Genomic DNA, 27,192 nt, shown 5'->3' with positions numbered 1-27,192 from the left:
ATGAGCTGTCCATTGCTGATACTCTTAGCAGCTGGGGAAATGAGACCTTCAGTGCTGGAAAGTAGGATCTGGATGGCACAAGGCAGCATACAGTACAGTCCACCCCTTGACCCATTCAGATTGACTTGCTTCATATATGTTTGGGGAGCAGCCTGTTTGAGATTCTGGTGGCCCTCTTTTCCTGGGGTGAACTTATAAGTAGAAGTTTAGTGGGATGAGCTATAACCCCTATGACTCTCTGTCATCCATAGGGATGTCTTATTCTTTTAAGCATCTCCACATCTTTCTAAGGGTTGGTCCTTCTTGGCAGCCACTCTGTCCTTGCTGTTCTTTGGTCAATAATTGCATCTACCTTGTCCCTGATGTCTAAGTTCTCCCCTCCCACATCTGTATTATGTTGGGATCCAGTGATCTACATTGCTGCCAGGGAGCTCAATTCTACGATAGCATCTCCTATTGTCAACCATGAACTACAGAAGTTGCTCAACACTGAGCTTCCCAGTGATAACTGCTGCCCCTTACACTGGGACATTCCTTATGGATTTGTTAATAGAACGCTTTCTGGGCCCTCTTGTGGATCAAAGTCATCTGGTGGCCTTTTCAGCTTTATCTGCTATACCCATGACTGCCACTCTTCTGATGCTTTAAATCTTTCCTTTCACCTATGCCACAGTATTTCTGTACTACTTAGTGTTGTCCATTGCTTTTTCTAAGCTATTAAGGATGCTCCTGGTAGCATTTTATCACCGTCTAACTGGGTTCTTGCCAAGGGTTAATTGAATCTTACTCTACTCTCATATCTATAAATTCTCCTTTATCCACTTTTGTGTTCCACTCACTCCCTTAATCCTTAGAATTCAGCCCCACACATGTTCTCCTGGCCTCTGTTGATGTATGTTGTATAGGTTCTACAGCTCCTTCGGCCTGTCAGTCCTTCCTTGCTTAGCATGTCCAGCACTTCTTAGGCCAAATTTTGTTATGAGTTAAACCTAATTACTGTTTTAGTGGTCAGAAGGTGGGTGATCAGGGCAGATCCTGGGTGCAATCTATCTTGTCTAGCAAGAGAAGAGTCCTTCCGCCTTGTAGTCCATCAAGCGGGACATTGAAAAGAAAGAGGGGGCCGCTTCTGCAGAAGATTCAGAAAAATCTGGGGACTCAGATTAAATACATCAATGCAAGCATTTCCATATCATATCTCAAGGTCCCATTCCTTCATAATCAGGGCCTTGACCTGGGTATATAGACCTGTGAGGAATCTTGAGGTATTGGGAATGATGCAACTCTTCTTCTTCTTTTTTTTTTTTTTTTGAGATGGAGTCTCGCTCTGTCACCCAGACTGGAGTGCAGTGGTGCAATCTCGGCTCACTGCAAGCTCCACCTCCCGGGTTCACGCCATTCTCCTGCCTCAGCCTCCCGAGTAGCTGGGACTACAGGTGCCCGCCACCACGCCCAGCTAATTTTTTGTATTTTTAGTAGAGATGGGATTTCACCATGTTAGCCAGGATGGTCTCGATCTCCTGACCTCGTGATCTACCCGCTTCGGCCTCCCAAAGTGCTGGGATTACAGGCGTGAGCCACCACGCCTGGCCGCAACTCTTATTCTTATAAATCTTGGGCTTGATCCTCAGTTTTGTCTGTCTTGCAGTGGCAGGAAATGAGAGTCACTTGATTATGCTGCAAAGCCGCCTTTGGCTTTTGTACTCAACCTTAATTATTGATGAATTACCCATATGATGCCTATTTCCTCCGTGTTTCTCAAATGCCTCATACACTGGACCTGCTAAACATTTCATTTCACTAGTATATGGTGCTGGCTCACCATCAGTGAAAGTCTTCCCTCATGCTGGCATCTAACTGCCATCGGTGACAGCCATCATTATTGCTGCCTGGCTCATGGGTGATCCAGCTCCAACATCTTATTTGTGAGTCATTGTTTTGACCACTTCTAACACCCTACCTGCTGCAGATCAGGTTCCCTGGGAGGTGGTAATCTTTGGATCAACCTTTGTGGGAAAGAGAAGAAAGCAAAAGTGGATAGAGGAAGAAACTGGCCTGTGAGGCATTCACAACCAAGACCTCGGCCCATTCCATTGTTTGCTGTGCAGCTGCGGCCACTCTGTATCATCATCCCCAATTGAGGCAGAGGGCCCAGCCTTTATATACCTGACCAGTCATTCACTGGGGGCTGCTCCCAGGTAGGTGATGAGCTTAGGTTTAGCAGAGAACAATCTCTGCAGCAGGACTCTATTATGAGCTGTCAGCTACCAATACTCCGAGGAGCAGGGAAAATGAGTGTCTTAGTCCTGAAAGGGAGGAGATATTTGGATAGCCCAACACAATGTCCACTACAGAAAGAAAAGCAAGTTAGGGCTTTGAACTTTGAGTCACTTACAGAAAACATACAAAGTCTGTTCTGTTTACTTTTATAAGGACAAATATTATAGAGCTGTCTGAGATGAAGACTTAGAATGCTAATATAAATGTGGAAAGATGAAGGAGAAATCATTAGATATCATTTTAGTTATACAAATCCAAAAATGTCTCCTGATGGTGATCATTTCATTAAGTCTTCTCTTTTCTCCATCTAAGAGAACCTGTGGTTATTAATTGCAGTTCCCCCAGGTCTCTATTCTGAAAGCACTCTGGTCCATCTTCTTAGCGCATACACGCATCAGCAGACGTGTTACCTGTCCTCCAGGTAGGTGGATTGCAAGGCTATTCCCAGCTTGATCAATTGTTAGTCCTGCCACTGATTGAGAGCTGATTAAGGGTGCAGAAGGGAAAGAAGAAAGGAGAACAACACCACATTAAATACATTTATAAATTATAGGATGCATCTCAATTTCAGAAATGTTAAAATGTGTGTAATTTTGTGCCTCAGGAAAGGAACAATACAGTAAGAGACGGGAGTAAATGTTATGATAAAAACGGAGAAAATATGGGAAAAGCCATGGAGAGACCATTCCAGAAAAAAAACAGGAAAAACCTCAGGGGAGAGGTACAATTTGAATAGGGCTTTGAAGAAAAAAATATATGACACACTTACATATGTGTGTAATTCTGTGGTCGTTGACCTTTGAAACATCTATATTTATCTATTTAGGCTGGTCTAATCTGGCAGATAAAATCACATTTTTCTGTTCCATTCTTTGTTTTAGCTGAGTCTCCTAGTATATTAAATTTGTAGGGATCTAATTATTGATCCACTTACATTGTATTTTTATTCAACTATTTAAACGATATTTGCATATATATCATGTTATGGTGTCAAGAGACCTTACAGCAAGGTAAACCTATTAAAATATCAGTACAGCAAATGGTGTTTACATTTGCTTTGTTACTTGTTAACATTTGCCAGTTGAGTGTTGTAGTCTCCTAGTAACAACAGGGACAAAATAGTAATTTTGTAGCCAGTATTACATACTTACCTCAAATTCACAGTAAAGTGATAGAGACAAAGTAATTCCCAGTTACCACCACATTTCATATTTGTGAGTAGTAGAACTAGATAAGGAAGAAAGAACATTAGATGATGAAATCACAATATTTTGGCAAACCTTAAAGCATTTTTTTCATTTAAAATGCTTCTTTCTTCTGCTTATAGAATTAATACAAGCTCATTGTAAGAAATTTAGAAAATATAGACAAATGAAGATTGGGATGAATTATTCATGTACACTTCTCAGTAAGGTAGGAAGAGCAATTTGGCAATTGAAAATTGGAACAATGCCACCATGAAGTGACTTTTGAATGTTATGATTCACACACACACACACATACACAACTTCATTCTATAGCTCAAATCTTCTAGAAAACAGTAATAAGACTGCCTTGCCCCCTCAGTCTTTCCTTCCTCCCCTCCTTTTTGATCTTTCTCAATAAACTAACCCCTTGTGAATAATATGAAATCCACTTTTACACGGTTTATAGAACAAGGAGCCATGTGCTATCCTAGCACTTGTGAGGCAGTTTTGAGAATAACAAGACATTCAAGATGATTTCAAAGCTGGTGTCACTACATTATCCTGAAAACAACTGTTTTTCCCAAGAAGAGATGCCAAATATTGGCCATGACACTTCAGAATTGTTTCAGAGCGGCGCTCTTAGATGTCATAGTTATGGTGATGCATAATGGAAAATAAGATTTGTTGATTTAGGAAAACCACATTACGTATAAAAACATCCATTTGTAACCATTTGGCTAGTCTGTCTTTAAAGGGATTTGATCACATCTACTAAATCTCTCTGAAACAAAATCTCTCTTGTGGCAGTTGTGGGTCTGCCCTGTAAATCTTATTGGAAAGAGTTAAGATACAAATGATCAGTGAGTGGAAGTGGAACTTTGGACCATATATCTATGCAGTGAATACTGATGGCATGACAGAACAAGAGCATGGCTCTTGAAAGTGAGCTGCATGATGGAGGCAGATGGTCAACTGAGTATATGTCATTCACCATAACTTGGTCTAAACTAATTACCTAATGCAAGAAACAGATGTCCAGGGAGCCTCATAAACAGAAATGATATATGGATGACTTTATAGTGTGGCTAGAATGATGGCAGCTATTAAAATGCCATTGATCTCCAAAAATAGAAAAAAAGTATGTCAAATAGTACTTTATAATTATTTTTTCTCTCAGAATTTAAAACATCATATTACCAGTAACATGACCCATGCATATGAGTAACCATAAAATAGGGCTATTTGTGGGATTGCTTACTCTGCATAGGTAGGTCATCGGGGTACTTTATTTAAATTATTGCTCTTCTGGACGGAGTTGTATTCCAGTGACCTGCAAACATAAATGCACCTCTGAAGGTTTCCAGTGCCCAGGCAGAATCTATTCTTACGAACAATGCAGTGTTTGCTGTATCCTTAAAAGGAAGCCAATGAGAAAACTAAGACCTGCTCTAAGAGGAGTAAAGTCAGCTTCTTAACTCCCAGTTTGGTTTGGGAGATCTGTCTCCCATAGATCATGTTACTGATAAATATAATGGCTGCACATCAGTCCTAATTTAGGATCTCTGATTCGATCAAACAGAAGCTTATATATTTTAATAAAGCAGATCTTCTAGTACTTTCTGCTTCATTTTATTTCACATTAGAAAAGTATAAAGAATGATATAAAGCAAACATAGCTACTCACCACCAAGATTTAATAAATGCTAATATTTTGCCATATTTGCTTCAGATCTTGGGGTGGGGATTGGGGACAATGGGAAGAACAAAACACTCTAGGTAAAGTTAGGAAGGACTTTTCTTTTTTTTTTTGAATTTTTATTTTAGGCTCAGGGGTACATATGCACGTGTGTTATTTAGGTAAACACATATCATGGGGGTTTGTTGTACAGATTATTTCATTACTCAGGTACCAAGCCTAGTACCCAAGAGTTATTTTTTCTGATTCTCTCCCTCCATCTACCCTCCACCCTCAAGTAATCTTCAGTGTCTGTTCTTTCCTTCTTTGTGTCCCTGTGTTCTCATCATTTAGCTCCCAGTCATAAGTGAGAAGATGTGGTATTTGATTTTCTATTTCTGTGCTAGTTCACTTAGGATGATGCCCTCCTGTTCGATCCATGCTCCCGCAAAGGGCGTGCTCTAATTCATTTTTATGGCTGCATAGTGTTCCATGGTGTATATGTACCACATTTTGTTTATCCAGTGTACTATTGGTGGGCATTTAGGTTGATTCCATGTGTTTGCTATTGTGAGTAGTGCTGCAATGAACATATGCGTGCATGTATCTACGATAGAATGATTTCTATTCCTTTGGGTATATAATGTTAGTTCCATTTTTAGCTCTTTGAGAAATTACCACACTGCTTTTCACAATGGCTATGGAAAGTGATTTACCCTCCCACCAACAGTGCATAAACATTCCCTTTTCTCTGCAACGTCGCCAGCATCTGTTATTCTGTTATTTTTTGACTTTGTAATAATAGCCATTATGAATGGTGTAAGATGGTATCTCATCTTGGTTTTGATTTACATCTCTCTAATGGTCAGTGATGTTGAGCCTTTTCTTCATATGCTTGTTGCCCACATGTATGTCTTCTTTTGAAAAATGTCTGTTCATGTCCTTTGACCACTTTTTTTTTTTTTTTTTTTGAGACGGAGTCTCGCGCTGTTGCCCAGGCTGGAGTGCAGTGGCGCTATCTCGGCTCACTGCAAGCTCCGCCCCCCGGGTTCACGCCATTCGCCTGCCTCAGCCTCCCGAGTAGCTGGGCCTACAGACGCCCGCCACCTCACCCGGCTAGTTTTTTGTATTTTTTAGTAGAGACGGGGTTTCCCCGTGTTAGCCAGGAAGGTCTCGATCTCCTGACCTCGTGATCCGCCCGTCTCGGCCTCCCAAAGTGCTGGGATTACAGGTTTGAGCCACCGCACCCGGCCAACCACTTTTTAATAGGGCTTTTTTTTTTTTCTTGTAAATTTTGTTTCAGTTCCTTATAGATGCCGGATATTAGACCATTGTCTGATGCATAATTTGTGAATATTTTCTCCCATTTTGTAGGTTGTCTGTTTACTCCATTGATAGTTTCTTTTGCTGTGCAGAAGCTCTTAAGTTTAAGATCCCATTTGTCAGTTTTTGCTTTTGTTGAGATAACTTTTGACATGTTCATCGTGAAATCTTTGCCCATGCCTGTGTCTTGAATGGTATTGCCTAGGTTGTCTTCTGGGGTTTTTATAGCTTTGCATTTTACATTTAAGTCTTAATCCATCTTGAGCTAGTTTTTGTATATGGTGTAAGGAAGGGGTCCAGTTTCAATCTTCTGCATATAGCTAGCCAGTTATCCCAGCACCATTTATTGAATAGGGAATCCAGGAAGGACTTTCCTGAGCTCATTTTTCTCTCTCCTCAAGAGCAACTCTTATCTCAAAGTTGATGTATATCCTTCCTTCCCATGACTTTCTATTTGACTTCAAGCATGTGTATGCATAAACAGCATATGGAATAAAAATATACATAAATAGCATCATTCCTATACATATTCTACAACCTGCTTTTTAATTAAATGTTATGTTTTCCAACTCCTATCCACATCAGTACAAGTGCATCTTGATCATGTGCTTTTTGTCTGGTTAAATAAGTCTTATTTAACTCTGGTTTGGAATTCCATTGTTTGAGATATACCACAATATATCCACCTATCCATTTCTCTGTTCTAGAACATTTTAATTGTTTCTAATTTTTCTCTTCTATAACAAAGTTTCAAAAAAAATCTTTGTACCTGGAAGAGAAATTACCTATTCATGTATCAATTCTTTGTATTTTTAAATTTTCATTTTCTTATTCACTTGAGGGAGCTATTTAAGTTTTCAAATACAATCTGCTGTTATTGTTGTTATATAATGCAAATATCTTCTTCAAGTGTATGTTTTATTTTTAAACATTGTGCTCTTCTGTTTATAGTCAAATCAATCAACCTTTCCTTTGTAATTGGTGTTTTTGTCTTGTTAAAGAAATCTTTTCTTCTAAGATTTAGTAGGGATTATAACCTCTAATTTCTACTAAAAATATTACAACTTTGTATTTCTTATTTAAATATTTAATCCATTTGGAGTGTTCGACCATACTGGGAGTTTCTAATTTAATTTAATGGTTTTTTTTCTATATGAAAAATAATTAACCATTACCAGTTTTTGAATATCCAGTATTTTCTTGATGATCTGTAATGTCATCTCTTTCCTATATCAAGCTCTCGTATAAGAGGTACATTACTAGTGCTCACCAATATCTGGCTATTCTGTCTTCCTGGATATCCCAAAGACTACCTCTCAGCTCTTCACCAGGACCATGTACCTAGAAATGGCCAATGACCTGTGAGCAGAAATGATGTGTGTAATTCTGGGATGAGACTGTGAAACATCCTTGTTCTATCTTTCAGTTTCCCTCTTCTCCTGTGTTGGAAGGCATGAAGAATGTATGTTGGGATGAGAGAGCCCACACAAGATAGAGCTACCTGGATTGTTACATCACCTTGTGGCCATCTGTATTAACAGCAGGTCCTGTGTGAGTAAGAAGTTAACTTCAAAATGCTAAACCTCAGATGTCAGGACTAATGTGTTACTGTAGCTTACTGGATGAATACTCCATGGTTCTGACTGTGGGCTCTCTATTTTCTTCCACTGGTTCATTTGTCTATCCAAATACCATTACTGCATTATCTTAATTATTTTGACTTTGTATAAAGTCTTGCTTTCTAATAGGGCAAGTCTCTATCTTCCTTCTCTTTCTTGTCTTTTTATGTCTTTTTATCTTTCCAAATGGATTTTTGAATAATTATCAAGGTTAACAAAATTGCTGCTGAGACTATGATTAGAGTTTTATTAAATCTGTGCTTTAAGTTGAGAAAAAATGACATCTTCATTATATTGAGTCTTTTATCCAAAAGCATGATAAATCTCCTCCATTTATTAGGTTTAACCATATTAAAGTACCACTTTTTTGTAGATTGAACAAGTCGTAGGACCTGTCTGAGGTATCATTTAGAGACAGGAAAAGATGATCAAGTTCACATAGTGAGTTGAAGAAACAATGGAGAAAGAATAGAATATTTCTGCCTGTCCTAACAAGTCTAATTTAGTCAATAAGCTAGTTATATGAGTTAGATCATGAAAGCTTTAAATTTTTTTAAATAATTAAAAATGTAATTTCATACATAGCAAAAGAATATATATGAAAGATATGTGTGTAGGGCAGTGGTTCTCAATTGGGGGTGATTTTTGTCTCGTAGGGGACATTTGGCAATGCCTGTGGACAGTTTTGGATGTCACAACTGGGAGGGGAGGGCGGTGCTACCGTCATTCAGTCAGTAGAGGCCAGGGTACCGCTGACCATCATGCAACTGCATAATTGCTTGCTTTTGCCTTATTTATTTATTTTTTATTTTAATGGTTGTTTTTAGAGATGGGGCCTCCTTCTGTTGTACAGGCTGGAGTGCAGTGGTATGATCTAAGCTCACTGTAGCCTTGGACTCCTGGCCTCAGTTACCACCCACAGCAAATATTTATTTGAGTTTGAGAACTCTGATATGAAGTGATTTAGAATACAATAAAATAAATAGCATATCTCACAATCTGGCTTAAAAAATTAAATTAAAAATTCATTTAACCATAGAAGTCGCCACTATACTGAATTTTGAGTTTATCATTCCTTTGCATTTCTTTATAATTTGACTCCATATGCATGCATCCCTAAACAACATATGGTTGAGTTTTGCATGTCTGTATACTTTATAAAATGGAATCCTACTGCATTTTACTTCTTCATACCATGTTTACAGGATCCATGTATGCTGAAGTGTGAAGCTGTAGTTCAATTGATTTATTCATTTTTCACTGTTGTATAGCATTCCATTGGGTGAATTTAACTACTTAGTGTCATGTTGATTATTTAGGTTGTTTCCAGTTTTCTATTAAGAACAACATTATTGGCCGGGCACGGTGGCTCAAGCCTGTAATCCCAGCACTTTGGGAGGCCGAGACGGGCAGATCACGAGGTCAGGAGATCGAGACCATCCTGGCTAACATGGTGAAACTCCGTCTCTACTAAAAAATACAAAAAAAGTAGCTGGACGAGGTGGCGGGCACCTGTAGTCCTAGCTACTCGGGAGGCTGAGGCAGGAGAATGGCATAAACCCAGGAGGCAGAGCTTGCAGTGAGCTGAGATCCGGCCACTGCACTCCAGCCTGGGCAGCAGAGCGAGACTCCGTCTCAAAAAAAAAAACAAAACAAAACAAAAAAACATTATTATGTACATTGTTGCATGCACCTTTTGGTGCACATGGAAAAGCTTTTCTTCATGGTATATGCTTGGAATTAAACTGCTGGTCTACAGAGTATATGCATTTTTTACTTTATTGGAAAATGCAGATGAGCTAATATACATTTTTGTCAGCTGTGTGTAACTGTTTCTGATGCTCCACATCCATGGGACTCTGTGTCTTTATAATTTCTGTTAATCTGGTGAGTCTAAATGGTATCTTTTTGTGATTTTAACATTCATTTCCTAAATTTATAGTAAGGGGGCAACATTTCATATTTTTATCAGCTATTTGTGTTTATTTTTTGGTAAAATGCTTGCTTATGCCTTATTTATTTATTATTTTAACTTTTTTAGAGATGGGGTCTCCCTCTGTCACATAGGCTGCAGTGCAGTGGTGTGATCATAGCTCACTGCAGCCTCCAACTCCTCGCCTCAAGCAATTCTCCTCCCTCAGACTCCGGAGAAGCTAGGATTATAGGCCCATGCCACCACCTCCAAATAATTTTTGAAATTTTTTGTTTTAGAAATGGGATCTTGCTATGTTGTTCAGGCTGGTCTTGAACACCTGGACTCAGGTGATTCTCCCACCTCAGTTTCCTGCATAGCTGTATTTACACCTTTTGCCCATTAAGTTATTGGTCTTGTTTTCTTTTAGGAGCTTCTAAATATTTTGCATACTAATCCTCTGTTTATTATATGAATTGCAAATATCATCTACCAATTGGTGGATTGTTTTCACCAGTTAAATAACGTCAGTGTTTTCTTTTTTGGTTCTTTAAAAGTCATATTGAAGAAAATTACTTTCTAACCTAAGACTATAAAGAAAATTTCTACTTGAAACTTTAACCTGAATGGAAATATATTTTTGGTTATATTTTAAGGTATCTAGTTCTGTATCTTCGATAAACCTACCCAATTGTCCAAGCAGTATTTCTTCAAAAGTCCATTTTTCTCTTCCAAAATGCAAAATCCCTTCTATCACATATTAATTTTACATATATGTGTGGGGGCCAGTTTCTGGACTCTATTTTGTTTTATTGGTTTATTTATTTATCCCACATCAATATCATGCTATTGTGCTACTTTTGTAAATGGGGCTTACTTAGTATCTGCTAGGATGAGTCACCCAATCTTTTTCTTATCATTATGTAGAAGTTTTTGTTTCTATTTTTGGCAATCTTGGTCTTCAGTACAAATGTTAGAATTAGCTTATCAAGATTTATAAAAAATCTGGTTAAGATCTTAACTGGAATTGCATCGAATCTATAGATTTAGAGAGAATTGATATCTTTACAATATTTAGTAACCCCACCCCACCAAAATTTATCCAATTTTTCTTATATATTTAAATTTATTCAATTTTTCTTTTATATCCTGGCAATGCATTAAAATTATTTTCAGGCAGTGATTCTGTGTTTGCAGTGAGAGGGCCTCATTCTACATCAATCCATCTGCCTTGACTGGTAGTATCCTCAAATACTATTAACCAGATCTGTATTTTTAACAAGATTCTTCAACAAATGTATAATCTAGTGATAATGGTTAATAGCTATAGCTACACATAGAAAAGATTAAATCAACTAAATCTGTAAAGAATTTTCAGTTTACTTGAATTAAGATGTTTTGGGATAATTCATGATTCTCACTTGAAGCATTCCCTTTTTATTGACCTCTTCCCTAATCTTATTTCTAGAACAACACTGAAGTTTATTTTCCATTGAAATTTTCTAATGTCATCTTCTATTTTAGAATATCCATGTGAACCCTACTTTTCCCCACTAGACTTCAAAATTACATTAATGCTTTCTTGCCCAATACCTCAAATGATCAAAAACAAGGATGTTTCCCCTCCAAATATTTATTATAACAATTTTCAAACATTAAGAAAATTTGCAAGAACAGTAAAATAGAAACCATATACCTACTACCTGTAGAAACTACTTAAGGTATTAGTATTTTCCCCTATGTACTTCATCTGTCTCCTATTCTATTATTTATCAATCATCTATTTTGTTGAACCTTTTCAACATAAGTTGCAATATTATGGCCCTTCATCCTTAAATCCTTTAACATGCATCTCCTAAAAATGACATTCTTCTACGTAACACAATGCTATTATATACCTAAGAAAGTGTTAATGATACTCCAAAAACCATCCAATATCAAGTCCATATTAAACTTTTCCCACTGGTGAGTTTTCTACTTCTGCTCTTCCTTCTGTATTACCCAACATTCCTCTTTAAAGCAGAGGTTTTATCACTAACTAGAGAAGTAAACATTAGTTGCTTCTAAATAGCCAAATTAAATTAAAATGCAATTTCTTAACCTGGGATTTGTAGTGACCAGAGGACACATTTCGGAGTTTTGTGAACCTCTTTAAATTGTATATACATACATACATTTTTTTGGTGGGCAAACAAACATTTCATTTGTTTGCTGCAATGATAACCACCTACTTTAAAGGAGTTCTATAACAGCTCTAGAGCCCAAAAATCACAGTGGGCTCTGGTTCTCAGAGGTGTCTGTGATACCCCAAAAGATTAAGAACCACTCTTCTAAATATTCCTTGTTATCCAGTGTGAAACGTGGAGTTCTCTGTGTTGACATACAGAGGAAATATACCAAATGAGAAATAGCCATATGTTCCATTTCAGAATGTGTATTGCTGATTAAAGGGCAAAAGGGAGTTATAAAATTTGGGAAAGTGAAGGAAAATAAATGTAACTATTAATTAGGATCTAGTTTATGATGCTATTGTGAAGAGTAATACATCTTTAGTTAAATAATATTCAATATCTTGATCATATGTACCATTAGGGGAAAACAGTGACTAAGCTGTTGTTAGTCTATAAAATTAAAACATACCCTAAAAATTAAAGCATTGGCTGGGTGCAGTGGCTCAAGCCTGTAATCCCAGCACTTTGGGAGACCGAGGCAGGTGAATCACGAGGTCAGGAGTTCTAGACCAGCCTGGCCAATATGGTGAAACCCCGTCTCTACTAAAAATACAAAAATTAGCTGGGTGTGGTAGCGCATGCCTGCAATCCCAGCTACTCGGGAGGGTGAGGCAGGAGAATCACTTGAACCCAGGAGGCGGAGGTTGCAGTGAGCCAAGATCGTGTCACTGCACTCCAGCCTGGGTGATAGGGCGAGACTCCATCTCAGAAAAAAAAAAAATTAAAGCATTATCATTTGCTGACAGGCACTAATGACTCTGGTGGTGACAGGTTAGCTTAGTTCACACATTTCATAGATGATTAAAGTTAATGAGTGAAGTGTAAGCAGGACTCTACTGAATGAATGTGCTAATTGTTTTCCTTGCTGCAAATGTTAGTGTTGCTTTTAACCACAATATACAGAAGATTAAGAGCCAATTCATTATACGTTATTTAATGAGTTATATTTATACTATATAATGGCATTGTTAAATTCACACAGTACCCTGCTTAATATTCAAAGCACTTTACTAGAGCACACTATTTTAAGCTCAAAGCTGTCCTTTGTCATGGGGAGGCAGGAACAGTATGCCTATTTTAGCATGGTGGTTATGAACTCATTCTCTGAATTCATGCTGCCTGGATTTAAGTCCTGGCTCCTACTTACCAGCTGTGTGACCTAAGAAATGTTACCCACCTTTCTGTGCCTCAGTTGTCTCATTCATAAAGCAAGGTGAGTGGTAGTATCTACATCATGGGGTGTTACAGAATTTGGTGATTTAATGCTTGTAAAGAGTTTGATGCAGTGCGGGGCATGCTGCGAGTCTCCGAAGTATGTTATATGATTCTCAGTTACACTCCTTCCCTCATGATCCATTCTCCACGCAGCACTCAAAGTGAACTTTCAAAACAGAGAATCCCTTCATGTCACCTGGCTGCTTAAAATACTCTGGGGACTGCCCATGGCAAGGTATTGAAATCCAAACCGTTCGCCATGGCCAGGCCTGTTCTCTAGACTGTGCCTAGCTCTGCACATTCATCTTTCTCTCCTCACCCGTGCCTGGCTCCTGTGCTCTAACACTCCGCTCTCCTTTTTGTTTTTCAAACACACCAAACTCTTTTCTGCTTGAAGGACATTGCCTGGACCTCCCTTCCCCCAGATCCTCTGGCACCTCTGATTCACATGCCAACTCAAGGCAGATTCTGGAACAAAGGCTGCCTTCCCTGACTACCCCATCCCAGTTGCACCTGGCTGTTGCCACTGCCCTGTTGAATGAATAAGTGAATGAAATTTTGTGAACCTTCAGGCTCATGGCACACTCTCATCACTAGTCCTTGCTTTATTCTATTTTCTTTATAGCTCTTATCCCTTAATGCATAAATATACACACACAGGGTATTTATTTATCTGAATAAATCTGCAGTGGTGCATAAGTCCCTTAGAACTCAGTATCTCCTTGGCTGATACTGTCATTCTTTCCATATGCTCTCTTGGCTGGTGGTTCTCCAAGTTCAGTGTGTGCTGGGCCTATCTCCAGAGTTTCTGATTTGGTAGGCCAGGGCAGATCTCTTTGGGAAAGTGACATTCAAGGATGAGACCTAAAGGATGAGAAGAAGTCCAATTACATGGGAGCTGGAGGATGAGAGTTCTAGGCAGTAGGAGCAGCAAGTGCCAATAAGCTGAGCTGAGGAAAGAGCTATAGGAGTGTTTGAGTAACAGAAGGAAAGTGAGTATGGCTAAGCTTGGAGGGAGAGTGGGAAAGAATTCCAGGCTGACCTTGAACAAGAGGCAGGGGTCTGATCAGGCAGTGCTTATTGGCCCTGTGTGGAGGGTAGTTTGTGTTCAGAGAAAACTTTGCACAGGGGAGAAACATAATCCAGTTCACATTGTTTTAAAGGATCACTCAGGATGCTGTGTGGACAGAGCCTTGTAAAGGGACAAAAGTTCAGTAATGAGATTCAATCTACTCCTTCCTCTGAAGCAAATCTCTTGTCTACACTGACTTCCCACAGAGCCTACTGTATTTTTTAGGCTCTAGAGCTTCTACAGAACTCCTTTAAAGTAGGTGGTTGCCCTTGTAGCAAACAAATGAATATAGTGTCTGCCTCAATTCCCAACTTGGAGGAAAAGCTTCAAGCTCACAGTCCCTGTCTAGGGAGCAGCCCATGTCTTTTTCTGTGTAGGGGAACTCTGTATTCTGCCTCACCTATCCTGTTGCTCTGGCCCAGCTGTTGGACCAGGAGAGACACCAGGGTGGCCAGAATGCAGGCTGGCCTGCAGTTAGCAAGGTGGCCCGGCACAGGGCTCTGCCTAGCAAGGTTAATGATAGTGAACAAACCACTCTCGTCAGACACTGTCTTTTGCAGCAGCAGCAGCAGTAGCAGATGGTAGCAGGACTCGAAGCTTATGTGCAGGGAAATATCATGAGGCTGCAGGAGCCACAAGAGCGAGGTTATGAATTAGAGTCAGAAGTGAGCAGAACTTACTGGCAAACCTAAAAGCCAGTGGAAAAGTACCCAGAGCAAAATGGGTTGCTTGGTGATGGCAGAAGAGGCAGAGGCCAAGGCAAAGCAACACTGGGGTCCCCAACCTGGTAGAGTCCATTCACTTCTGCTGCGGGGAAGTAGAATGAATGGAAGCAAAGAGGGCCAGGTTTCCAGAGGTGTGCAGAGTCCTCAAGGTAATCTGTTTCAGGCCTGCCTTTTCTGGGCTTCTCTGCCTTGATGATCTCCCTTCTATACATGTCCTGTAATACCGTCCTACCCACACTCATTACACAGAGTGCCCCGAGCCCCTTGCTAAAATGAACACTGACACCCACACCCCACTTAGGAATGGAAATTGCTCCTTGCTTACTGGAATTCCTTTACAGCCCTCGGATGTACAACTTGTTATAATTTAACACTGTTCTGTCATTGTTTAGGCCAGAATAATGTCTTCATTTTTATTTGAAACTTTAGTATAAATTTGCCTTCACAGAAAGAAATGAACACCTGTTGTACCAAAATATGAGAAAACAACCATCTGACTGTAAATTACTAGAGAATGGAAAAATCTCCCCTAAAATATAATTTTTAACTCATTGAGCTTATGATTTGTACATTTTTTAGTATGTAAAATTCTAAAAATTAAATATAAAATATGGTAACATTTTCTCAGAGGTGCAAAAGAGATGCATCACTTGCCTGTTTAAAACCACTTATTAGGCTGGGTACAGTGGCTCATGCCTGTAATCCCAACACTTTAGGAGACCAAGGCGGGAGGATCACATGAAACTAGGAGTTTGAGACCAGCCTAAGCAACAAAAAGAGACCCTATCTCTACAAAAACATATAAAAAAAATTTTTTTAAAACTCATTTATTAGTAATTCATAACATTTAGGGAATGACCTCAGATCCTTAGAAGGAAATTGGAGGCCCATCTCTTCAGCCTCCTCCACCAGCCCATTTTTCTTCTTTGTTTTCCAAAATACAGAGGTCCTGCTCCATCTGTATGGAACCACCTATAATATACTAACCAGGTGTGCTCTCTCATGCCTTGTACTGTTCTAGCATGTCTGGTCTGGAAGTCTCTGTCCAACTTTAGTCCTGACTAGTTTGAGTGATTCCCCTCCTTGATCACACTTGGAGCTGACTTCTTTCATTACACTGTGATGCGTTCCACCGGATGCTTCTGTTTACTTGTGCATTCAGAGCTACGATCTCAGCCTCCAGAAGACAGGGACTGTGCCTTTATCTTTCTCCGGGAACTAGCTTTGTGCCAGGGCATATATAGTGTGGGGCCCAAAATAAAGGTTTATGGAATGAAGGAATGGAGCTACAAAGTCTCATGCCACGGTCTCAGAGGTATGGCCTGGGGTTGCCTCAGGAAGACAGATTCAGTACTCTCAATATCTTTATTACAGAATATGTATAAAATCCTTCTTCACACATGATTCCTAAATAATGTTGGGCATGAGTGGCATGCTTCATGAAGTTTCAGGGTTTTAAGTACATCTCCCTTCCCCCAGGTCCCACCTGGAAAGGTCAAGTGTGTTGTACAAACCCCTCCTCTGTATGTGGCTTAGATGAGGAGATCAAACACCTCACCTGTCCCAGGAGCAGAATGTTTTCTGGGTCTCATTGGAGTCTGGCTTTGATTGTTTTTTAATCATTGGTTTCAGCCTGCGGGAACTAAACCTTACATGCCACCTCCTCAGAGGTGTTTTGTCTCTCTGGACAACCTGTTCATTCCTTTGTAGCAGCGGTCCCCAATTTTTTTGGCACCACGGACCGTTTCGTGGAAGACAATTTTTCCAGGGATGAGGGAGCAGGGGGATTGGTTTTGGGATGAAACTGTTCCACCTTAGATCATCCGGCATTAGATTCTCATATGGAGCGTGCAACCTAGATCCCTCACGTGTGCAGTTCACAGTAGGGTTCGTGCTTCTATGAGAATCTAATGCTGCTGCTGACCTGGCAGGAGGTGGAGTTCAGGTGGTAATGCTTGCCCCTGCTGCTCACCTCCTGCTGTGTGGCCCAGTTTCCAACAGGCCACAGACTGGTACCAGGCCACAGCCGGGGGGTTAGGGACCCCTGCTTTGTAGCACTCAGTACAATTTTACTGATATATTTATTTCTTTACTGTCTCTCTCAGAGTTGAGTATGAGCTCTGCAAGAGTGGGGACGGTGCCTGTTCTATCTGTTGTGTGAAGCACACAACACAGTGTGGTGCTTCAAAGGTACCTGATGAGCATCTGCTGGGTTGTGTTTGGGTTGAAATACCCTCCAAGTGTCATACTACTAACTGGCATACCCAACTTTGAAAAATATCACATAATTTCTCTCTCTCAAAAAAAAAAAAAAAAAAAAACCTGAAAGATGTGAATTGCTATTACTGTTTTACCAGTAAGGTAATAGCCCAAAGAGAGATTGACTTGATGAAAATCACAGTCACTGAGAGAAATAAGACTTAGACCCAGATTTTCTGAGAGAAAACCAGTTTTTTTACTTCTACAATTACCTTTAGAGAAAATTTCAGGAGTGCTAAACTATGGAATGCTATTCCAAAAGGTCACCTGGTGGAAATTCTATTGTCCCTCTGCCCAGTGCATTCTAGGGAAGAGAGAGGAAATCAACAGGATGATAATGAAATGATGGTAGAAATGATCCAGACTATTGAACATGCTACTTGGCTTTTCCTTAAAGTTGTTGTAGTAACTTATTATAAAACAATAAGCCACAAATCTTTAATTCACACCAAAAAATAAACTCCCTGTAGTCTCATATGTGTGCCATCACATCTTTAGGAAGCTTTTTATTAGTTGAATTGATAAGCATCGACACTGAGGTCTTATCAGTCCAACAAGAGTGAAGAGAATTCAAATGCGAAATTCAATCCGGTCAAGAATTTGTTATTGGGCAGGAACCAATAAAAATGAGGCTCTGAGTTCATTATTCTAGTTTTTAGAATGCCCTGTCAGAATAAACACTAGAAAATATTTTATTTTCAAAACATAATGTTTTATACATATTAGTGTAAAGCACTATGACTCAGAAATTCTAGTTACCATATCTAAACATTATGGCAAAAATTGCTATAAGAACACATGGAGATAGTACAAGCTTCTATGAATTATGATGAGCAAATGGCATTGATTCATGTTTCTGTGAATTAAAAGCTTGGGAAATGTCTATAGAACTTCCCCTTTGATGTATTGTCTGCTAATCTTTATAAACAATTTCCTGTATATTCTCATGATAAATTTAGATGTTTTAATACAATGTTTCTTAAATGATTTTGATTATAATTCACTGTGAAAACTACATTGGAACCCAACATACACATACATATGTATATATAACTGGAACTGTGTCTTACGATGATACCTTTGCTGTGTACCATGTATCCTGGTATTTTTTATTTTATTCTTTCCTATTTCACTAGTTAAAACAAATTCTGGTCATTACCCGGTAAGTCGACTTCATGTCCCATTCATGGATTGTGTGCATAAGCTTAAAACTCTCCTAGAGGATGTTCTGGGCATATATTGCTTTGCAACGAGCAACTGCTACTTTGTGGTTGAAAACAAAAACAGTTTTTATTACATTTCAGCATTTTATTGGTCAGAAATTTGGGCATTGTTTGGCTGCATAATTCTTATGTTCCATATGGCATTAATGGGTTCACTTGGCAGCATTTGGCTGAAGAATGACTGGTTTTAAGGGCCCCAGATGGCTTCACTCATATGTTCTTGGAGATGGCTAAAACACTTGGCTCAAGTGGGACTGCCAATAGAAGGGCCTGCATGTGCCTACTCTGGCTGAGAGACCTCTAAGTAGTTGAATTTACATGATGGCCCAAGAATCCACCAAATAAGGTGGAAGCTCTATGACCTTTTATGACCTAGCCTTGAAAGTCCCACTGTGTCATTTCCATGGTACACCATAGGTGAAAGCAGTCACAGAGCCCACCCAGATTTAAGGAAAGGGAGCGTAGATCCTAATTCTCAGTGAAAACAATGTCAAAGATTTTTTGGACGTGTTTTCAAAACCATACAAATAGCATTGAGTCATGTTTCCCTGAATTAAGAGCTGTGGGTATATCTATGGACCATCCCTTTTGATCTAAAATTTATAAACAATAACTTCTCTATTCTTATATTAAATTCAAATATTGTAATACAATGTTTTTCAAATGATTTGACTGTAATCCCCAGTGAGAAATACATTTTTCATTACAATCCAGGACACACACACACAAACTACACATACATAACATTAAAAATGCTTTATGAAACAATACTTACACTGTGTACCTTGCATTCCATAGCTTCTCATGTATTCTATTATATTTGTAGATAATGGTAGCTTTTACCTACTAAATGAATTTCACACTTGTTAATGAATTGTGACCCTAAGTTTTAAAAACACTGTTTTAGTGGATGATCCCTTTTTTCAATTTAGGCCCAAATTTGCCTTTTTGAGACCCTTAGCTCTTAGAGATCAAGAAAGTGGTTTTATTATTCTTTGTTTCTGATGCCATTGTAGGTGTTCAGTGAATGTTTCTTGAGTTTTGAATTGAGAGAAAGAAAAAAATAAAGAATTGAAATTTCTCTCACTCTGTCTACAATTTTACATTTGTCTTCTATTCTCTTTGACCTCAGTGTTACAGTTCAGTGAAACTTGTGCAGAAGTTATACATCATGATATATAACAAGACTAGTGGTGGCTGAAGGCCTGTTGTTCAGTCGAATTTCTTTCTTTCCTTCCAACCTTCCTTCTCTCCAACATGTAGGAGGAAAGACAGAAATGTAAACAGAAAACACTAATACAAGTTCATGACTGAGATGGTTAACAGTCTGTCCAAAGTGTGCAGAGTAGACAGTTATTACTTCTGCCTGCGGTAGAATTGGTGAGGCCACGCAAAGCAAAAGGCATTTAAAAGGATGAAGAGGACTTTGTTAGATAGATGAGAAGATTAAATATTTTCCTAGCGGAGGCACATGATGAACAAAGACTGAGCGGTGAGATGTGTCTGCAGGGTGTCCTGAGAGTCTGTGACATTCCTGTGAGTGTGGAGGACAAAGGGAGAAGGGAGGAAGGGAAGGATGGGAGAGAAAACTGAGGAGGTGAGTTGGGGCCATGTCAAGAAGAGCCTTATGACATATTAAGTCATTTAGTTCAGGGTGCCCTCTGGTACCCGTCAGTGGCTTGTTAGGAACTGGGTGGCACAGCAGGAGGTGAGCAGGGAGGCGGGGGCAAGTGAGAGAAGCTTCATCTGTATTTACAGCCACTCCCCATCACTTGCATTACTGCCTAAACTCTGCCTCCTGTCAGATCAGTGGCATCATTAGATTCTCACAGGAACACAAATCCTACTGTGAACTATGCATGCGAGGGATCTAAGCTGTGTGCTCCTTATGAGAATCTAATGCCTGATAATTTGTCACTGTCTCCCATCACCCCCAGATGGAATTGCGTAGTTGTAGGAAAACCAGCTCAGAGCTCCCGCCGAGTCTACATTATGGTGAGATGTATAATTATTTCATTATATATTACAATGTAATGGTAATAGGAATAAAGTGCACAATAAATGTAATGCATTTGAATTATCCCGAAACCACTCCCTGACCCAGTCCATGGAAAAATTATCTTCCACGAAACTAGTCCCTGGTGCCAAAAGAGTTGGGGACAGCTGTTTTAGACTTTGTCCTGAAAGCAACAAGGAGTGTTTCATCATATGACACCGTTCTTAAGAAATTATAGGCAAAGGTCAGCACATAGAGATATGAACCAATGCAACCCTGCCAAAGACCCTCCCAAAGTAAGAATACATCTGTTTATTTCCAGCAGAGGAAATTAACAGCACCAGATTTTCTTCATTATTAACACGAACAAATGGTGGCTTCAGTCTGTGATCTATAGCTGTAAGATAAGCTGCTATGCTGTATCCCAGGAATACACTGGAACCTGGTTTAGGGACTCAAGATGGGGACTCAGGACAGCTGAATTGCTTTTGGCCACTCTTAGATTCGTAATCTTTGGTGTGACATGAGACTTCAGAAAACGGGGCCTTAGTTTTCTCCACTGCAAATTATGAAGTGAGATTATATCAATGATTTATATCAGCAGTTGCGCTTTTTTTTCTTATAAAGAGCCAGATCATAAATACATAGGGTTTGTGGGCCATATGGTCTCTGTAACAACTACTCAGCTCTGCCATTGTAGCTTGAAAGCAGCCATAGACAATGTAAAAATGAATGGGCGTGGCTGGGTTCCAAAAAAGCCTTATTTACACGTGCTGAAATTTGAATTTAGTACAATTTTCATGTATCATGAAGTATTGTACTCATTATTTTTTTCAACCATTCAAAATGTGTAAAATACCTTCGTAGTTTGCAGGTTGTAAATACCAGTGGTGGGCTGGATTTTGGCCTATGGGCTATTATTAGCCAATCCCTGTTCTCTATGGTTATGTCAAAGTATAAGGTTTCTATATATGCCCTATTTCCTTATAGGGAACATATAATGCTTTTTAAAAGTTCAGCAATAGTGTATTTTCTAATGTTCGTACATTTAATAATTTATTTTTAAACATAGCCAACCTGTATGGATAAGACTTATGTTGGTTATAAGGTGCTTACTTTTTGGTAACAAAGATTTGTGGAAAAACTATAGGACCAATATAAATTAGCTTCCCTGATATTCCCACCATGACTACAGATACTTTAAAGAATTACTTTATCAGTTCTTACATTGTCACTCAGAGGGATAAGAAGTTACAGTATTAATATTTTTAAAACTTTTTTTAAGTGAGAAAGATCTGAACAGATATATCTACACCCATGTTCTGACAGCATTATTCACAATAGCCAAAAGGTGGAAATAACCCAATGCCCATCAGGTGAATGGGTAAACAAAATATGCTATATACATACAATGAAATATTATTCAGTTTTAAAAAGTAATGAAATTATGATTTGTGTTACAACATGGAGAACCCTGGAGACATTATCCAAGTGAAATAAGACCGGTACAAAGAGACAAATATTGCATGAATCCACTTAAATGAGAAACCAGAGTAGTCAAATTCATAGAGACAGAAAGTAGAATGGTGGTTGCCGCAGGCTGGGAGAGGGAAAAATGGGGAACTGATGAATGGGCACGGTTTCAGTTTGGGAAAATATCAAAGTTCTGAAGATGGATGGTGGTGATGGTTGTATAGCAATGTAAATGTACTTAATGAACTTAAAAACGGTAAAATTTATGTTATGTCTATTTTACCACAACAATTAAAAAAGGGAAATAATAGAACAATGAAATAGTTAACCTAGCATCACACAAGACAGAAAGAAGATTGGAGTCAGCTGTGGGACTAGGACCTGGGATAGTAGTGCAGGGCTCTTTGACCACAAGATGACTATGACAACTTTAACGTCTGTCTTTTGAGCTCTCTGTAATGGACACTTTGCAATATTATTTCAGAGAATCTCAACTGACATTTTACAGAGGAGGACACAGAGGTTCATTTGTCAAGGAACCAACAGGCAAGGTTGAGAAGCAAACCCATGACTGTGCTTCCAATGCCTTTGTGTTGACCACTACAGAACACCACTTCCCCGAAATTCTGAAGCCACCTATCTTGGAGTATGGAAGCCTTTGCCATTGAATGCAGGTTTTTCAGTGTAAATCATGGAGCATTGCTACCCCTGAAGGCGAGAGGCTCCCGTAACTGCGCTGCCTGAGTCTGGGCCCGCGGCACAGGACCTGGTGCTGTTGGTTTACGGTAAAGCAGGAAGGTGGTGCCTCGTGCTGGCAGATGATGCTGCGGGCCAGGTTGGTTTGTCTTCACTCTCAGGAACATGGCTAATACAGCCTTTTAGCTCACAGATTCCCACCTCAAATGTTTACATGACACCACTAAATAAAAAATATGTGCATGCTCTGCCTCTCCCATGTGACTGTAAGGTAAGGGCAGGAGCTGGGCCTCTTTAATATTTATACCCTCCATAAGATCACCCTGTGCTAGGGTTTGCATCAAGTAGGCACTCAGCAAATATTTGTTGAATGAATGCATAAATGAATGTTAAATCATCTGCCTCCAGATTTTCCTTTTGTTTCCAATTTTCCCCTCCGACTGACATGCAAGTGCCTCCCGTGTCCCTTTCACAGATATTACAGATGCCCTCGACTATTTTTTTTGTGTTCTTCTGGCCTGCTTTTTCTCATTGCTGCTGCAACAGACTGAGGCCTAAAAATAGAAACCTCCTTGACAACTCTGCAGAGGACTTACATTCCCGATTCCTAAGGTAGCAACACTGACTCTGTTGGAGCAGGATGGGAATTTCATGACCTGTCACGTATTTGATTTTGCCTGATTTTTTAAAGGGATAAAAGTTTTCCCCACATCATGGTAGATGCAACTTGCAATCACCCTTGGAAGTTAGGGTTTGGGACAAATAGAGGAATGTCATCAAACAGAGGAATGCCACTGCTTGTCTTAAGGATGCTTCAAAATTCTTGAAAAGGAGGCAGAATTTCTTTTCCTTTCTTTTTTTTTCCCCCTTCACTTGTTCCCTGCCTCTCTCCCTCCTTTCTTCTTCTTTTATTTCTTTCCCTCTCTGGATATCTCTGGTTTATGGCAGGGCCCATGACTCATATGTGTTTTCAAGCCAGTGCATATTATGAAGACACAAGACAAGAATGTGTATAAACACATACTCTGCCATAATGCTGATTTCTTTGGATTAAACTGGGGAAAAAAAACAGCAACAGACACTGCCTCAGTCTAGAATTATCTGTAATCCATATACATCAGCACATGGTTTCCAGTATTGTGTTATGGGGAATTAGAGAGGAGACCTGGCTCCTTCTCTCAGGGATACCACAGTATGCAAAGAAGATAGGACAGAGATAGAGTTAATAATACAAGTTAGCATCTAAGTGATAAGTGGGTATTAATAAAATCTAAATAGTTACTCTTAATAAAAATCATTTCCATTTATGCAGTGCTTGCTAAATTCTAGACACCATGCTAAGAACTTTATATCCTTAGCTCTTTTGAATTCTAACCACAACCCACAGCCTCAGTACACAGGTGTTGGGAGGCAGTAAAGTGCAGTGGTGGGTGCCAGGCTATGGAATCACACTGCAAGGTCCTGGTCCCTGGTGTCTCTTGGCATTCCCTACTGTAGAGAGAGAATATTCCTTCCTACACACTGAGTCATTGTGCCAGCGTCTGCTACCAGCCAGGTGACTCTTTGAGCGCAGATGCCCCTCTCTCTGTTTCCATTTCGTTGTCTATAAAATAAGGATAATAACCATGGAACTTACCTTATAGGGTTTATATTAAATGAGATAATGTAAGTATAGTGCTTAAAACAGTGCCTGACATAGAGTCAATGACCTATAAATATTAGATTTTATGACCCTGAGGCTCAGAGAAGTTAAATAACTTGCCAGTGTTCACTCAATAAATTTATATCAGAACGAGAATTCACACTCAAACCTGACTGATCCCAAGGCCCTCTGATCTTAACCACTTCACTGTAATGGTTGTTCAGAGAGCAGTAAATCATTATGGATTAGTGTAAAAAGGGGGAAGATTTACAGAGAATGTGAGAGAGTTTGAAGGATGGAGTAGAATTTATTGAAAAAGAAATGGTGACTCTAGGCTTCAATGTAGAAAGATCTAGAGTTAACAAAGTACCTCTCCCCACTTCCTTTGCCTAACGACTACCTCTGGGTTTCCTTTTATTCCAATGAAGAAGACACAGCAGTTAAAATGCCCATCACTGGGGATAGGCAAAAATGCTTCCTGCCCTTCCCTAAATCTCCTAGAGTGGTGCTCTGGATTGTGGTTTCTTTTGTTTTATTTTAGGTTTTACTTGCTAATGCACATGTGAATTTTTAAAAATCTAATATTTTAGCACTTAATTATGTAACTCATTTATTTAAGTCAGAAACAATGTTTGTAAATGTGGTAGGAAGGATGTACCAGCTCTTCTCTCTTTGAGAGAACTAGGATCCTCTCAAAGTTAAGGAAATAGGGTTCAGGCAAGAGAAGATAAAGCATGACATAGATTAGAAACAAAATGTAGCCATCACAAGATGTTCGACTATACTTTAGGGCATTTTGTAAGGTAGACAAGTTCAGTGATCTCAGATTCTGTTGGGTGAAGGGGGAAAAATGAATAGTACATAAAGCTACTGATTTGTATGTATGTATGTATTATTTTTCCATCTCCATCTAGGAACACAACAGAAGTTGGGGAAGCAAACACTCTTGGCATTAGAAACTACAGGAGACTGGCTAGCACAAATTCAATCTCTGTAGTTCACAAAGATTTGCAGACTATGCTTTACATTTTCTAACCATAGCATTGGCCACAGTAAGGGTCTCGCCTTCCTTTTCCACATTGACGCTTGTAATACGCTTTGGCTGCATCCCCACTCAAATCTCATCTCAAATTACTCCCATAATTTCCACGTGTTGTGGGAGGGACCCAGTGGGAGATAATTGAATCACAGGGGCAGTTTCCCCCATACTGTTCTCATGGTGGTGAATAAGTCTCATGAGATCTGATGGTTTTATAAAGGGTTTCCCTTTTTGCTTGGCTCTCATTCTCTGTTGCCCGCCACCATGTAAGACAGGCCTTTTGCCTTCTGCCATGATTGTGGGGCCTCCCCAGCCACAGGGAACTGTGAGTCCATTAAAATTATTTTTCTTTATAAATTACTCGGTCTCAGGTATGTCTTTATCAGCAGTGTGAAAACAGACTAATACACCTTGGGCTCAGAGTCTTTAACAGACTGTATAGAGAGAGGATGGATCACGTTGTCTGGGGTGGGGAGTGGAACTTAGGGAAGGGAGGGGAAGGAAGCAGCCTTAGCAGGGCCAAAGGACTGTTTGAGAAGAAGCACAACTGTGGGAGAGGCTGTGGGGAGCCACTTAGTGCAACCAGAGCAAGAAGGAGGAAGCCTCTAGCCCCTACCCGGGTGAACTCCAGGAGGCCTCAAATAGACCAGGGGGGCCACGCCCCAGAGCAGGCGATCTTCTGGTTGTGCATGGAGACCCTTGCTTGCATCTGAGGCAGAGAAGTGATAAAACGCTTTTGTAATTCCACATCTTTATTTGACACCTTTTTGTTGTTTCCAACCAAGTCCTCCCATCCCTGACCCCTACCATGACCAACTGTCAGCTGAATTCCACCAATAAAGAAGACACGGACATGAAGACAGTCCTACCTGGCTCTGCTTAACCAGCTGACAACCACTTTTGTTGCTAACTGTGTCACCCCTCCTGCTATGGTAAGGGGTGCAGGGTCTAAGTGAAATCAGTAGCTTTATGTACTATTCATTTTTCCCCCTTCACCCAACAGAATCTGAGATCACTGAACTTGTCTACCTTACAAAATGCCCTAAAGTATATTCGAACATCTTGTGATGGCTACATTTTGTTTCTAATCTATGTCATGCTTTATCTTCTCTTGCCTGAACCATTGCAGTAAGCACCTTATTGGTTTTCATGCCTTCCAAACTACTTTCTAACTGATGCTGAAGTTGTTTTTCTAAACCACAAGTCTGCAATTGCCATTTCTTGCTTTTGTCATCTGCTTTAAAAAATAATCTTCAGTTTCTTTTCTATCCTAAATAAAATGTAGTAAGGAATCTCAATAGGTAGGACATTCTCAAGTAGCCCTGCTCTGTGAAAGTGGGGTTGGGTGCAGGCAGAGTCCTGCCCTCTCAGCCTGTCTTACCACATCTTTTGCCCCCTTGACCTTGACCAGTCCCCGTCCTGTCAGTGGCAACCACAGGATCTGATAGAACCTGTTTTGACCGTGAGCATCCTCAAGCCCATGGCCCGCTTCTCCACTCTCTCCTTCAGCCCTGCCCCACGCGGCTAAAACTCCAGGCCTCTTATTGTTCCTCCTGCCCTTGTATGTTCTACCTCCTTTCACTTCTTTGCTCCTCTCCTCCTCCTCTCACCTGCTGATTTCCCACTCA

General features: G+C 39.7%; 1 protein-coding gene and 1 long non-coding RNA gene across 2 annotated transcripts in view; one reads left to right on the top strand and one right to left on the bottom strand.

The window, feature by feature from the left end:
• FASTKD2 (FAST kinase domains 2) overlaps positions 1–8,032 on the top strand; it is a 73,684-nt gene extending 65,652 nt beyond the window's left edge. Inside the window, exon 12 of the mRNA XM_033230544.1 lies at positions 7,889–8,032. Coding sequence (XP_033086435.1) covers positions 7,889–7,957 — 69 coding nt within the window. The 3' untranslated portion in view covers positions 7,958–8,032. The remainder of the gene's footprint in view (positions 1–7,888) is intronic.
• Positions 2,507–7,880, bottom strand: LOC117094607. Its single transcript, XR_004441609.1, has 3 exons — positions 7,733–7,880; positions 3,429–3,504; positions 2,507–2,760 (listed from the first exon to the last, which is right to left on the bottom strand). It is a non-coding gene; the product is annotated as an uncharacterized LOC117094607 (long non-coding RNA).
• Positions 8,033–27,192: the final 19,160 nt, after the last annotated feature.

The sequence above is a fragment of the Trachypithecus francoisi genome, unplaced genomic scaffold, assembly GCF_009764315.1.
Source record: "Trachypithecus francoisi isolate TF-2019V2 unplaced genomic scaffold, Tfra_2.0 Lachesis_group13, whole genome shotgun sequence".
Lineage (NCBI taxonomy): Eukaryota > Metazoa > Chordata > Mammalia > Primates > Cercopithecidae > Trachypithecus > Trachypithecus francoisi.
This window is presented reverse-complemented; position numbering and strand designations above follow the sequence as displayed.